The 13346-nt window shown below is 32.2% G+C and overlaps 2 protein-coding genes across 6 annotated transcripts; both read left to right on the top strand.

Annotated features, from left to right (window-relative positions):
- The first annotated feature begins 5947 nt into the window (after positions 1-5947).
- Positions 5948-7121, top strand: LOC107915868 (ethylene-responsive transcription factor WIN1). Of its 3 annotated transcripts, none has more exons than XM_016845065.2 (2): positions 5948-6191; positions 6506-7121. In XM_016845065.2, exons 1-2 carry the CDS (start codon positions 6112-6114, stop codon positions 6981-6983), a joined length of 558 nt encoding a protein of 185 aa, XP_016700554.2. In that variant the 5' UTR covers positions 5948-6111; the 3' UTR covers positions 6984-7121. The 3 variants fall into 3 exon arrangements, with proteins under 3 accessions (XP_016700554.2, XP_040958985.1, XP_016700555.2); XM_041103051.1 differs by having other exon boundaries at positions 6041-6237; XM_016845066.2 differs by lacking the exon at positions 5948-6191 and adding an exon at positions 6268-6404.
- Positions 7122-8042: 921 nt separating this feature from the next.
- On the top strand, positions 8043-11496 carry LOC107914163 (TSET complex member tstD). 3 transcript variants are annotated; one of them, XR_001688715.2, is made up of 6 exons: positions 8043-8206; positions 9183-9296; positions 10042-10121; positions 10611-10735; positions 11069-11214; positions 11289-11496. XR_001688715.2 is itself a non-coding variant. In XM_016842959.2 (5 exons), the coding sequence occupies exons 1-5, from the start codon at positions 8154-8156 to the stop codon at positions 11138-11140; spliced, it is 444 nt and encodes a 147-aa protein (XP_016698448.1). In that variant the 5' UTR covers positions 8043-8153; the 3' UTR covers positions 11141-11496. The 3 variants fall into 3 exon arrangements, 2 of the variants coding, with proteins under 2 accessions (XP_016698448.1, XP_016698447.1); XM_016842959.2 differs by having other exon boundaries at positions 11069-11496; XM_016842958.2 differs by having other exon boundaries at positions 10962-11496.
- The last annotated feature ends 1850 nt before the right edge of the window (positions 11497-13346 follow it).

The raw sequence follows: 13346 nt of genomic DNA, 5'->3' as shown, positions 1-13346 counted from the left end.
GAAGATGGTATTTATACCCTCTAATTGATTTCCAACAGTTGAGGTTGTTGATGTAATGAATATGGTCGTTGGGGATGTAAAATTAGAGTATTTATTTCACCTGCAACTACGAGTATCGATACCAAATAAAAGGGTATTGATATTTTTTGTAATAAATGCTAATTCAGTGACCATTGGGATTTATTAATCGATACTAGAAATATTTTATCAGTACTTTTGGAAAAAAAGGTATTGATACCGAATCGATACTATGTAGGGTCTGTAAGAAACAAAATACTATTTTGGTATCATTTTTAAGGAAGGTATTGATTATTTTAAAAAAATATCGATACCTCAAAAATGGTATCGATAATTTTTAGGATTTCTGAAAATATAATGCAAGTTTGGTCTCAATTTTTCTAAGGGTATCGATAGTTTAAAAATTATCGATACTAGGCCAAAATGGTATCGATAATTTTTGGCCTAGAGTAATTTTGACTTGTTTGAAAATCATTTTGATAAGTTAAAATGATTTTGACTTGTTTGCAATCATTTTGACTTGATTTTAAAATTGTTTCAAAATTTTCTAAGAGTTTAATGCAAGTATTCAAAATTTTATCTCTTAGACTTCAAATTTAAAAATAATTTTGTCAATTTTAACTTACATCAAAATCTTTTATCAAATAAAGCTTGGATTAACAGTTTCTTTTTCAATATTTTGTAGGGTACATTTGTAGTGACATATTGTGCTATTAAATTATATTGGAGGGTGATTCTCTCTAAGAGGTGGGGTTTTAAGCGAGACTGTTTATGACCTCTCCAATCTTTCTTAGGAATTGAACATAGTGTAGTTTCTAGTACAATAATTTACTCTATTTTACCCTATTCGCACAACAAGTGGTATTAGAGGCGATGGATATTTGAAGTATGCTCTGTGGTTACGGTTTAAACTGATCTTCCATATCAAAAAGTATTTCCTTGGGCATATTGAAATATTATGGCTAAAATGATAAACAATCCAAGAGCTCCAACATCGTCCATGTGGTCGAGACTAGCAGTGGCAAATACAATATTGACAGTAGAGATCTTCGATGGCACATGTTATTCGATATGTGGCAAAGTGAGGTTCTAGATACTCTCTTTTAGCAACGTCTAGACATTGCCATTGATTAGAAGAAACCAGATGATATAGAGGAGAAATATTGGAAGACTACCAATCGTTTGGCATGTGGTACAATTTGATCGTACCTTTCTCGAGAACAAAGTTATGCTTTCTCAAAGAAGACTTCTGCAAATAGATTGTGGGTAGCACTAAAAGAAATTTTTTGAAGAAAAACAGTGAGAATAAGCTTCACATGAAGAAAAGGTTGTTTCGCTTCACTTATGTTCCAAGTACCATTATGAATGATCACGTCACCAGTTTTAATCAATTAATCACTAATCTGATGAATATGGATGAGATATTCAAAGATGAAGATTTAGATTTGATGTTTTTGGTTTCATTTCTTGAGGAGTTTGAGTTCTTTGAAACTACTTTACTTCATGGGAAGGTTGATGTATCTCTTAGTGAAGTGTGTGCTGCTTTACACAATTATGAACCGAGAAAGAAGGAAACGCAGAGAAATTCAACCGCAGATGTAGAAGATTTGGTAGTTTGGGGTTATTCACACACTTGAAGTAAAGTTCACAAGGGGAGATCCAAGTCGTAGGGGAAACCAAGCAAAGATGAGTGTGCTTTCTATCGAGAAAAAGGACACTAGAAGAAAGATTGCCCAAAGTTGAAAAATAAGGGTAAATCTGATAAAGGGAAAGCTGTAGCATAATCAAATGTAGCTGAGGGTGATGATGAAAGTTAGATTTCTCACTTGTTACATCAGTAACTAGCCATTCTTATTTATGAATGTTGGATTTAGCTTGCAACTATCATATTTGTAACAACTCGATTTTTAGTGGTACCGAAAATAGTAGTTTTAGAACCCTATTTCTATAAATCGAGTTTGTATATATTAAATATTAATATTTACAAGGTTAGTATAGAAATATATTAAATTTTGGTCTAGAAAATTTGTCGAATTGATAGTTAATCAAGGTACAATAACTAAATTGTAAAAGTTTATCGCTATAAATTTTTAATTAGCTAAAGGACAAAAATGGTAATTAAACCAATTATTATTAATAGATGGTGGAAAATGATGATAGAATCCACTTATAATTGTTGATGAAGGATTAATTAATATAATTATGATTTAAGTTAATTTAATTAGGTAATTAAGGTTTTAATTAAAGTATAAATGGTTAAAATACTAGAAAGAAAGAGAATTTATCATCTTTTCATCTTCCATGGCTACAACTTGCTAAGGAAAGAAAAGGAAAACCTTTTGAAAGTTTAAACTTTCGGTCTTCAAATTGGTAAGCTATTCAAGTCATTTTCTTCTAATTTTTATATTTTTGAGGTCATGAAAGCTTGATTTAGCTAGCCTATGTACTAGTTTGCAAAACTATTAGAGTTTTTGAAAGTTTTCATTGTTGAATCCTTGAAGAAATTGGTGTTAATTTTCTATACTTTAAGCTTAGATGTGAAAAAGGACTAGATTGTAAAGTTTTAATTGATAGTTTTATTCAAAAGGACTAAAGTGAATAAATTGTATAATTGATGTGAAATTTCTGTAATAATAGATAATAGAGGGTCCTAGAAGGATGTTATTAAGATAATTTTTGAAATCGAAGCTCAAATTTGAAAGATATTGTTATTTCAATTTTAGGGACTAAATTGAATAAAATGTAAAATATTAGGGGTATTTAGAAAATAAAATTAAACTAGTTCATGCATATTATGGGATTTTATAAAAATTTTATGTATTGATAAATTGAATTTAGTAATTGTATAGATCATGATTTGAACCAAATTGAGGATAATCGGGGAAAAGACAAAATTGTGGAATAATCCTTAAAGATACAATTGATTGTTGTTTTGCCAGGTAAGTTCATATGTTATGATTGTGTTTAAATTTTTAGGTATTTTAATTATGAAGATGTGTATGTTTAGTTGTAATTTTAATTGTTTGTGAATTGGTACAAAAGGTGAGATATGAACTAAATTGTAAAGAAATGGTTATATGTGTTAAAGATGCCCGGGTGAACTTAGTAAAGATTAGGATACAATTCATATGTCAATAAGGTTTATGCACGCTTGTACGAGATATGTGATTGTACAGGATAAGTGATTGTATGGAGATCATTACAGATTATATAGGGATCCGACATTTGTTACGGATCATTGAATATTGTATGTCTCTACGGAGACCCTAGTGTGGTAGAGGGACGTATTATAATATGATTATACGTATGATTGCCTACAAGCCTGGCACTTCGGTGCCTTGGTGTGGTGTAGTTACTACTCGGACGAGCAATTTGGTGTGGTGTAGTTACTTGTGTATCTGAATTAGTTCACTAGCGTTCATCGAGCTAAATGGTTAAGGAAAAGTGAAAAATTGCAATAGAATGGTATGAGCTTGGGATTCAAATGGCTAGATGTTGAAATGATTATAAGAAAGGCATTGAAATGTTGATTTAAGTGAATTGAAATGTTATATGTTTTGATTACGATATGATATGGTTATATGTTAAACTCATCTTGCTGTTATGTGATTTTCCATGTTCAGGCAAACTTTTCCAAGCTAAGTAGCTTGTTTTGTTTAGTTGCAAGCTAAGATAAGCTTTTGTTTAATGCCTATGAACTTACTAAGCTTGTATATCTTTACCCCATTTTTCCCTTTTCCTTGTAGATCATCATCTTATGGATCGCGTTAAGCCAGATTGACATAGAAACTCACACTCCACATTTTTGGTAGCTTTTTAATCATTTCGAGACAAGTATTGTGGCATGTATATAAGTAACTTGGTACATATTTGAAAGTTGTTTTGATGCATGGTGTTGAAAGGCATGATTTGGTAAGGTTGATGCATAGTTAGAATGACTTTTTTTGCTTAAAATATTTTAAGTATGGTATATGAAAATGGTCAAAATAGAATTGAAATGGCATGTCTCAAGTTGATTTGGTATTGGTATAACTTAATGTTTGAATGATTGGTTGTTATGCCCTAATGGCATGAAAATGTTAAGGTTTGATTGATGTTTAAGTGAATAATATCTTGATAAATGGTTGAACATGAATGCTTAAACTTGTTGAGTGTGGTTTAGGTATGTTTTGGACCAATTGAATCTAGTTTGATGCATATATTGAATAGGTTGGATGAAACGCTTGGAATAGGTACCAAATAGCTCAAATTTGTATCCCATTTTTTAGCATCAGATAGCACCTGGAGCACCAACTCTGGCACCTCATAGTTTTACCTTTGTTTTGCTAGCTCTTGTTCTTACCCAACCTTATACTTCATCAACCCAACCATGGGCAGAGCCACATATAGGATTGCGAGGTCAATTGACCCCACAAAGGAAAAGTAAAAAAATTAATTGCAAAATAAATTATATAATTGATGAATTGATCCCTACAAAAAATTTGAAAATGATCCCACAAAAAAATTGACTTCACAAATAATTTGAAAAATACCCACCAAAATATTTGAAAATGAATTATTTTATAAAACAAATTATTTTATAAAAAGTTAAATGAATTTTTCTCCACTACTAAAACCCCAAATTTCTTAATTCTTTTATTTTCCTTCAACACTCATCACTTTTCTCAAATTTTTCTTTATTCTCTCTCACATACTCACTAGAATTTTTACAAGATATGTAATCAATTTTTCGGTACTTTCAAGTAGGTCTCCCTTATATGATAACAACTCTTCTTTTCTTTTTCAAGCATTATTGATTAATCTCTAGAAAATTAGGGTTGCGGTTAACCCCTAGAAAATTAGGATTGCGATTTTTCTTGTGATTAAGATCTTTTATGCAAGATTTAGTTTTTTGATTTGTTAAATGATTTTGGGATATTGATTTTGTATGAGATCTTGATTGGGTAATAATTTTTAGAGGTTGATCAATACAAATCATTGAAAAAAATCAAGATTAATTGTATTTATAATCTCAAATTTCTTGAATATTGATTAGAAAATTAATATTTTTATTTAAAAATAGTTGTTACAATTATTGTAAATCTTGTGTTTGAAAATTGATATATTGTGACATTAAAAATCACTTGAATGAAGATTTATGGGAAGATGATGTAGGATGACAATTGCTACTCTCCAAATTGAGTTTCTATTTTGGTCCCCCCATCATGTACTGCTGAAACCTGAAAAACACAAAACATTCTATTAAAGTATAATAAAAAAGTTTAATAATACCTTATTTATTTATTAAACTCTAATAGGAAGTAGTAAATATCATTTATATTTACAAGCTACTGTTTGATTACATCACATGTGTTGTAATCATTATTATGGTAAAAAATTGATTATGAAGATGAAATATTTATTTGTAAACACTATAAATAATAAAGTGGCCTAACATTTGAAGTGCAAGTTTGTTAAAAATCACGAGACCAACTTTAAATTAGTGAAAGTGATACTTGTTGATGCGCATTTACATCATTCTTTTTAAGATATTTTCACAGCCAATTGTATTGTATTATATATTATTATTTAAAAGTGGTATGCATGTTAACGTAGCTACCTATGCCAAAAGAAGGTTGATCCCCGTAGACGGGCGGTGGCACCTAGGGTTTGCATATGCCATTTTCAAAATGGACCACAGATTAATGATCTTTTGCCAAATTCATCCATCTATGATTATGAATCTACTAAATTTCACTTGTTCACCATTATGTTTATGTTTTCCCTCATTTATTAACACACTTTACATTTTCTTTTTTCCTTTCATTTTTTTGCCATTTGTCATCACCACGTGGTTCAGTACTCAATTATTTAAAGCAAAACTACAAATTAAAATGCAAACATACATCTTTATAAATTGTGAAGCTGTTTGACAATTAAAAGTAACCAAACTGGTTGTACCCTTGGTAAAGCCACCTTCATAGTTGAGATTATGTACAAATATCCCACTAGCTACTTCCACATTTTAAAGACATACTTCCTCAGCTTCTGTCTCTCCCTCTCTCTCTCGTACACATACAAGCATAAAAAAAATTCATAACATTGAACAACAATATGGTACAATCAAAGAAATTCAGAGGTGTCAGGCAACGACAGTGGGGCACTTGGGTCTCAGAGATCCGCCACCCTTTGCTGTATTCTCAATAAATTAGCTTGCTGCAGCCATTTGTATATATATATGTGTGTGTGTGTGTGTGTGCATGTGTTTTCTTCATATTCTCTTACAATTATCAACATTTATATGATATCCTTCTTGTTCCTGCATATCTCCACACCTGGTGCAGCATTTCCAAATTGACTAACTACATGAATTAATATCCATTTCTATTTTAGTTCCATGCATGCATGTAATGATTAATTATGATTGAAACTATTCATATAATTAGTTAGTTGTAACTTATATATATGTAATAGTAGTGGATGCTGATGTCAATATAATTTGTGATAGGAAAAGAAGGGTTTGGCTTGGGACATTCGAAACAGCCGAAGAGGCAGCTCGAGCTTATGACGAGGCAGCCATTTTGATGAGCGGACGTAGCGCCAAAACAAACTTCCCAGTGCCCAAAAACCAAACAGGAGATGAGAATACCACGACTTGCAATGCCCTTTCTTCAATCCTCAGTGAAAAGCTTCGCAAATGTTGCAAAATCCCATCTCCTCCTTCCCTTACCTGTTTAAGGCTTGACACTGAGAATTCTCACATCGGGGTGTGGCAAAGGAGAGCAGGGAGCCGATCAGATTCATGCTGGGTAATGACGGTTGAGCTAGGGAAGAAAAATGGGGAAGTAACTGAGACTAATAAAATGCCGGCTTCAGATGAACCCATCACCAACAAAATGGTGAGACAGGAGGTTACTGATAATGGGTTAGACGAGGAAGAAAAGGCAGCATTGCAGATGATAGAAGAGCTTCTCAATAGGAATTGATCCTCATCAAAATCGGATCTTCCAAATTGCATATGTTTAAGTGCTTGTGAATGTGGTTGTGTTTGTTATGGTGCTTTATGAATTTATATTTAATGCGTTGACAAGAAAATTTAATATATTTGTTTTCAATTATTTTAATACCGGTTTGTTTATTTATATACTTTCTTTATTCCTATGTCATAATTATACCCATCATTGAAGGGGGTTTCATGTCTGCTCTTAGGCCTGGTGATGATAGCCATGTTGTGATCTTGACTGAATGGTTTTTTTTCAATTCAACAGCCTATGTTCATGTGGCTAAAACCTCCTTCAACTTGATGAAAGAAGCATTTAGTGCCAGTAGGGTTCATCTAATACCTTTAAGCTCTTGAAAGAGAAGAGCCTTCCTTCAATAGTAGACACACCCCGATGACGGTGTGGCAAAGTTCACTTAACCGTATAACTTTGTTGGTGTATGACAGGGAGTGAGAGTTTGCCATGCCAGTATCTCGCTGAGGTTTACCATAATTAATGATAGCTCGCAAAGCATCAATAATGTTCTGTAATTAGTTTTGGTTTTGAAGAAGGGAGAAGAGAGGAAAAAGAAAGTTAAAAGAAAAAAGTATAGGGAGTTAACCATTTAGTCACCATAATGTCAAAATGTGATACAATCAGTCATCATATAATAATTTTTTAAAATTTAAGGACCGAAATATAATTTAAATTAATTTAAAATTTTATTTTGATTATTTAAATTCTTTTAAGAAATTTTGAATTTTTATATATCTTATAACTTTATATATACTTAACTTTTTTGTAATTTATATGTTATTTTTTCAGAAATATATATTTAAATATTATTTTTATTTTTATAATTTTTAAAATTATTTGATATAAAAAATACATTACAACTTTTATATGGTTTTTGTCGCACATTAATATAAATAACCAAATGTATGGTTAGAATTAGAAACTAATAGGTACTAAATTACTAATTTTCCGTTTAAGCCAATCCAGAATTCATCCGACCCGACATCTGACCCGACCCGAACTAAACGCAAAATAAAGAAAGGAAAATGGGAAAGAAAACGGCGATTGACGACACAAAACAAAGCTGGAGCAACTTAGCTGATCTCCGTCTCCCTGCCTCAAGAGAAAAAGGAAGTATCTAATAGAGGGAGATACATCGCCATGATTCTCGCGGTGTTATTCGCCAACTCTGAAGGCAACATCTTAGTTGAACGGTACGTCTGCCCCTCCATTTTCTCCCATCCCATCCCATCCGATCCCATTCTATGCTTTTATTTCTTTTGCTGATTTTTCCAACTATGCTCTTTATCGCTTCTAGTTTGTTGAAGTAGTTGAATCTGCTTTGTATAGATGTAGATCGTTAATGGGTCTTTTTTTTTTATGGAAATCGAATAATTTTATTCTACTTTCTAGATGGGATTTGATTTGGTAGAAATTGGAAATGGATGATGTTTGGCAAACACATGATCTGTTGTGTCTGTTCATGATCTATGAAGCCGGCTTTATAGTTATTAGTAGAAACGAAAAAGAATGATGATGAAATGAGATAGATTCAGACAAATGATGTTGCTTTTGAGTTGATCATTCCACCATTTGCTAATGAAACCCTACTTTTTTTTTTCTCCTCTTCTATTCATTCCCGGGAAACATATTTGGGAATCTGAGCCTAGATTAAACCTCTGATATTAAACTCAGGAAACAATGTAAGAGAATACTATCTATTCCAAAGTCCAACTGAGGTCCAAAGTCAAACCAACATAAAGAAAGGACCATAGTTTCAAAGGTCTTGGAGACTAATCACAACTTTTCTTGTCATCCATATGTCAGTAGTAGAGGTGTGTGCTTAGAAAGAGTAGCCAAAGGAACATGACCTGGTTATGTTTCTTCAAAGGTGGTCCGAAGAAAGGTTAACAGAAAAAGAAGCATTTGATGACATCTCCTCATTAAGTGGTTGCTCTTAGGACTTTATCCATGGTTTTGTATTTTTCAGTCTCAAGAATCCTACTAATTATAGCTTCAGTCCTGTGAGTGTGAAGTAGTTTGAACTCATATAAATTGTTATTTGTAATTGTTTCTTTCAATATTGATCTGTTCTTTTGAGGAATATGCAATCCAACTTTCAAAGATTGGTATTTTATTTCTTTTTGATAACATAATTGGCATTACCTCAGGGATTATGTTTTATTGCAGCTTTAATGGAGTTCCAGCTGAGGAACGGCTGCATTGGAGATCTTTCCTAGTTAAACTGGGAGCAGATAATCTTAAAGGTGTTAAAAATGAAGAGCTGCTTGTTGCTTCTCACAAGTATGAATATCTTTCATCCATTTTACATTTCAGTATCTATCTTGTAGCTATAATGTATGTTTTCCGTCTCTAAATGCATTCTAGAATTATTCTGAGGAATGGATTCTGGAATGATTGGAAGGGCTAAATCTGGCGTAAATCAGGTCACACGGATTTTGCATCCTGTCAGCTGGCATTCAAATGATGTTTGCTATAACCTGGAAACTTGATTGAACTATGTGAAATGCTTGCATCTGCCATTAGCACAGAATTGATAGTTAATTGCTCAAGTCTTGCATGGACCGCAATGAGCACAGCATTCATTTTTAGTTCTTATGTAAATGTTTTAAACATGTAGCTAAAGTTTGTTAAGTTGCAGATAGTCTAAAGTATAAACAATGGTTCAACAGGCCTGATTCACTGGATTTCTTTCCCAAACTTCCATCTTTGCTCGTGTGGCCTGGTAACTTTCATAAGTGGAAAAGCCATTTTGAGAGTAAAAAGAAACATAGTCTGTACTTTCAGATACGTTTTAAACTGGGCAGTGGGTTCTTCTAATTCAAAATACAGCAGTACCATAACCTTTTTGCTTCTGTCATGTTTTATTTTTTTCTACCATGAAATTAAGTTAATTCCATGAGTTAAATCATCAGGGCCACAGGTTTCCTGTCTTTGTTGATTGTGGATGGATCTGTTTCCTAAACCTTAATTAAAGCCATCCTGAGATATCAGTTTAAATAACTGAACAAAAATGTTCTTTTATCAGGTCTGTTTACATTGTTTACACGGTGCTTGGAGATGTCAGTGTCTATGTTGTTGGCAAAGATGAGTATGATGAACTTGCATGTAAGTATATCTTGCCCTCTTTATATGTACAATCTTAGTTTGTGAGATTTAATAAAGCTACAAAACTTGAAACTTGACTAAAGTATGCAGTTTTCATGCTGTTTGAGGTGAGAGAGCTTGAATGGTTCATAGGTTCTTTGAAAGAACTGTTCTGAATGATTTGATATTAAAAAGCACTGGGTTTTCTGTATCGTGACTTGCACATATCTCTGTGCTCTTAGTTACATAAGCTTCTCTGTGATGTTTAACATTGCTTGCTCATAGTGCAATCCATTCTTATGGTCTGTAAATTAAAATAAATATTGCTTCTTCTTCTTTTTTATCTTTTGAAATGTAATTTAGCACTCCCCAGAATTAAAAAGAAAAGAAAGTTAACACCGATAATTGTAGTGCATTTGAAAGGGAATCAAATATATCGTCTAACATGGTGCATTAGGTTACATACTTGAATTTTATTACTGATTTACTTCCTGAATGGTTTTGCTCTAGTGGCAGAGGTGATCTTTGTTATAACCTCAGCTGTAAAGGATGTATGTGGGAAGCTACCAACAGAGCGCCTTTTTCTGGATAAATACGGAAGGATATGCTTGACTTTGGATGAAATTATTTGGAAGGTGAGGTCACAAGTTGGTATTCTAACTATAGTTTTGGCATTCTTCCTTTTGATCAAAAGCTGTTGGTACTATTTGTTTTAATTTGACTTGCACCACTTCAATGAGGCTTAAGAAAACTAATTATGATCTTTCATCTGGCCATGATTATCAAAACGCTAGAATTAATGTAGCATGTGGCAACTCACTTTCTTGTGCTGCTTAAGCACATCTAATATCTCTGTCCCAGGAAACAGTGACTTTTTGTGTGATTGCCAATGAGCATCCTTTTGCATTTTCTTCGATGGATACTGCTGCTAACGTTTTGCCGCACCCATTTTCTTAAATATTCTCAAGGGATATCTGGAGAACACGGATAAAGACAGGATCAGGAGATTAGTACGTTTAAAACCTCCAACCGAGTTTTAGGCTGAGAACACCCTACTGTCACAGCCCATTTGGAGGCAGTAGATTCAGGGTCCTGTACTCTACTGAAAGGCATGGTATATCCTCTGCTGTAGTATGTATTTACTATGCGGGTATTGTGTAATATCATGCTTCCTATTCTGCATTACAGATATTTTTCAGTTCTGGGTTGGAGCTTATGGAACTGTTAGATGGACATTGTGATATCCTCGCATTGATAGGATACCAGTGAAATGTTTTTTTATTTTTTTATTTGAAGTTGTGACTTAAGATGAGTTTGAAGACATAATTGTACTTTATTGTTATTTTCATGACCTTACTAACTTGAGAATATATATATAACGCAAATAATTTGGTATTGTGCTTTTGTACATAACTTGTTACGTTGTTTCAACTGGAATTATTGACATCTGCATCTTCATGAAGTGCTTATGAAATGATACCAATTGGGATTTTGGACTTCTTTCTATCTATAGGTTTTTACTTTTTAGTATTTATGATATTTAATTTGAAATTGGAGTTATCGAAAATCGCTAAGGTGATACTAATTTGGTAGAGTTGAAAATAGAATTTGATTATTTAGTAAAATGGTGGGAGATGAGCAAGTAAGAAAAGAAGAAATTAGGGGTAAAAATAAGATGTTTGTTTATTAAATTGAAAGAAATAAAAATAATAAAAATTCTGGTATAATAAATAAATGGACGCTAAACTTATAATAATCTATAAATTTCAGATTAAAATTACAATAATTATATCAATTCAACAGTACAGTATTTTATGTTTTAGATTCACTTGAATAATAATTTATGAAAAACAATTGGGTCTGGCTGAATGCATTTTTTACTTTCAAATCATATCAATTGATACTTTAAATATGAAATTTAACACTCGCAATGAAAGAAGAAGATGTTAAAAATATTGATCGTCACAACTGGTTTTAATTTCACTGTTTATATGTATCACCTACCAAACCAATTGATATTTAATATCAAGAGGCACAATTATAACCTTCAAAAGTAATTATAACGTGACACATTAAATCATCATTTCAAAAATAATTGATTTTCATATTTTTCGTTTTAAGCAATTTAACTTTTTTTTTCTTTTTTTTTTCATTCTCTTCTGCTTCTCCTTTTGTCTACCTCCCTACGTAATTTTTCTATATTTTCCATTTGTTAAAACTAGTCTCTATACTTTTATTTTTTGAACAATTTTTAATTTTGAGAAAAAATTATATTACATTATCGTCTGCCTATTAATTTCAATAGTTTATTTAAGAACTGAAAATTTTAAGAGATAATTATACCTCTATTAGTATCAATGGTTCTTTTAGAAGCTGGAAATATATTGTATTCCTCTATTATTGTATGCCTATTAATTTGTTTTTATGATTTTTACATAATTTTATAATTTTCGAGTCAATTGATAAAATTTATTATTATGCTAATTAGAAACATTTCATTATTTTAAAATGCCGGTAATTAAATTATGGCTTTTGATGATTAAGTAATTCAAAAGAAAGCTTGATTAACTATAAAATTTATCCATTGTTTTTATGTATTAAAGCATTAAATTTTTTTTAAAATTTTTACTGTTATTGAGTAAAAATCTTCATTGATTAAAAAAGAAGAAGGAACAGAATGATATGGAAATGCAATGTGAATATCACGGGGAGGATCTCTGGGAGCAACTGGTTGGGGAGGAGAGTGAACTGATTGTCTGTGTTTCTTTTAAGGACATGTTGATTGGGTCCAAGAGATCGGTAGGGTAGGCGGTGCAAGACAAGGATGAGGATGATGTTCAGTTGCTTGAGGGCGACGTGATTGTTGGAACAGAGGATGGTATGTCGTCGATAAGATTTTCTAATCGTGTTCATCAGATTTTGTATAAGAAATGTCAAGGACGATTGTCATGAAACTTCTGGGTAGAAAGGTTGGTTATCATGCGCTATCTAATAAGATCTATAGTTTGTGGAAGCCTTCGAATCCTATAACGATCATGGATCTAAAGAGTGATTATTATTTGGTTAAGTTGCAAGAGGAAGTGGATTACGTTCGAGCACTTACAGAAGGTCCATGGATAGTATTTAGCCATTATCTCACGGTGCAACCTTAGTCCAAATATTTTTCCACAAGTCAATTGTTCCCATCTAGTGTTAAGTCAATTGGGGAAATGATTGGTCGAGTCATCAAGCTGGATGATAACACAA

This window comes from Gossypium hirsutum, chromosome D10 (assembly GCF_007990345.1).
Source record: "Gossypium hirsutum isolate 1008001.06 chromosome D10, Gossypium_hirsutum_v2.1, whole genome shotgun sequence".
Lineage (NCBI taxonomy): Eukaryota > Viridiplantae > Streptophyta > Magnoliopsida > Malvales > Malvaceae > Gossypium > Gossypium hirsutum.
Note: the sequence above shows the minus strand (reverse complement) of the source record. Positions and strands in the feature narration are given on the sequence as shown.

Excerpts from the sequence above, each read along its gene's own strand:
- LOC107914163 (XM_016842958.2), top strand. The coding sequence starts at position 8,154 with ATGATTCTCGCGGTGTTATTCGCCAACTCTGAAGGCAACATCTTAGTT. Across the intron at positions 8,207-9,182 it reads GGCAACATCTTAGTTGAACG|CTTTAATGGAGTTCCAGCTG; the intron begins GTACGTCTGCCC and ends GTTTTATTGCAG. Across the intron at positions 9,297-10,041 it reads CTGCTTGTTGCTTCTCACAA|GTCTGTTTACATTGTTTACA; the intron begins GTATGAATATCT and ends TTCTTTTATCAG.
- LOC107915868 (XM_016845065.2), top strand. The coding sequence starts at position 6,112 with ATGGTACAATCAAAGAAATTCAGAGGTGTCAGGCAACGACAGTGGGGC. Across the intron at positions 6,192-6,505 it reads GAGATCCGCCACCCTTTGCT|GAAAAGAAGGGTTTGGCTTG; the intron begins GTATTCTCAATA and ends AATTTGTGATAG.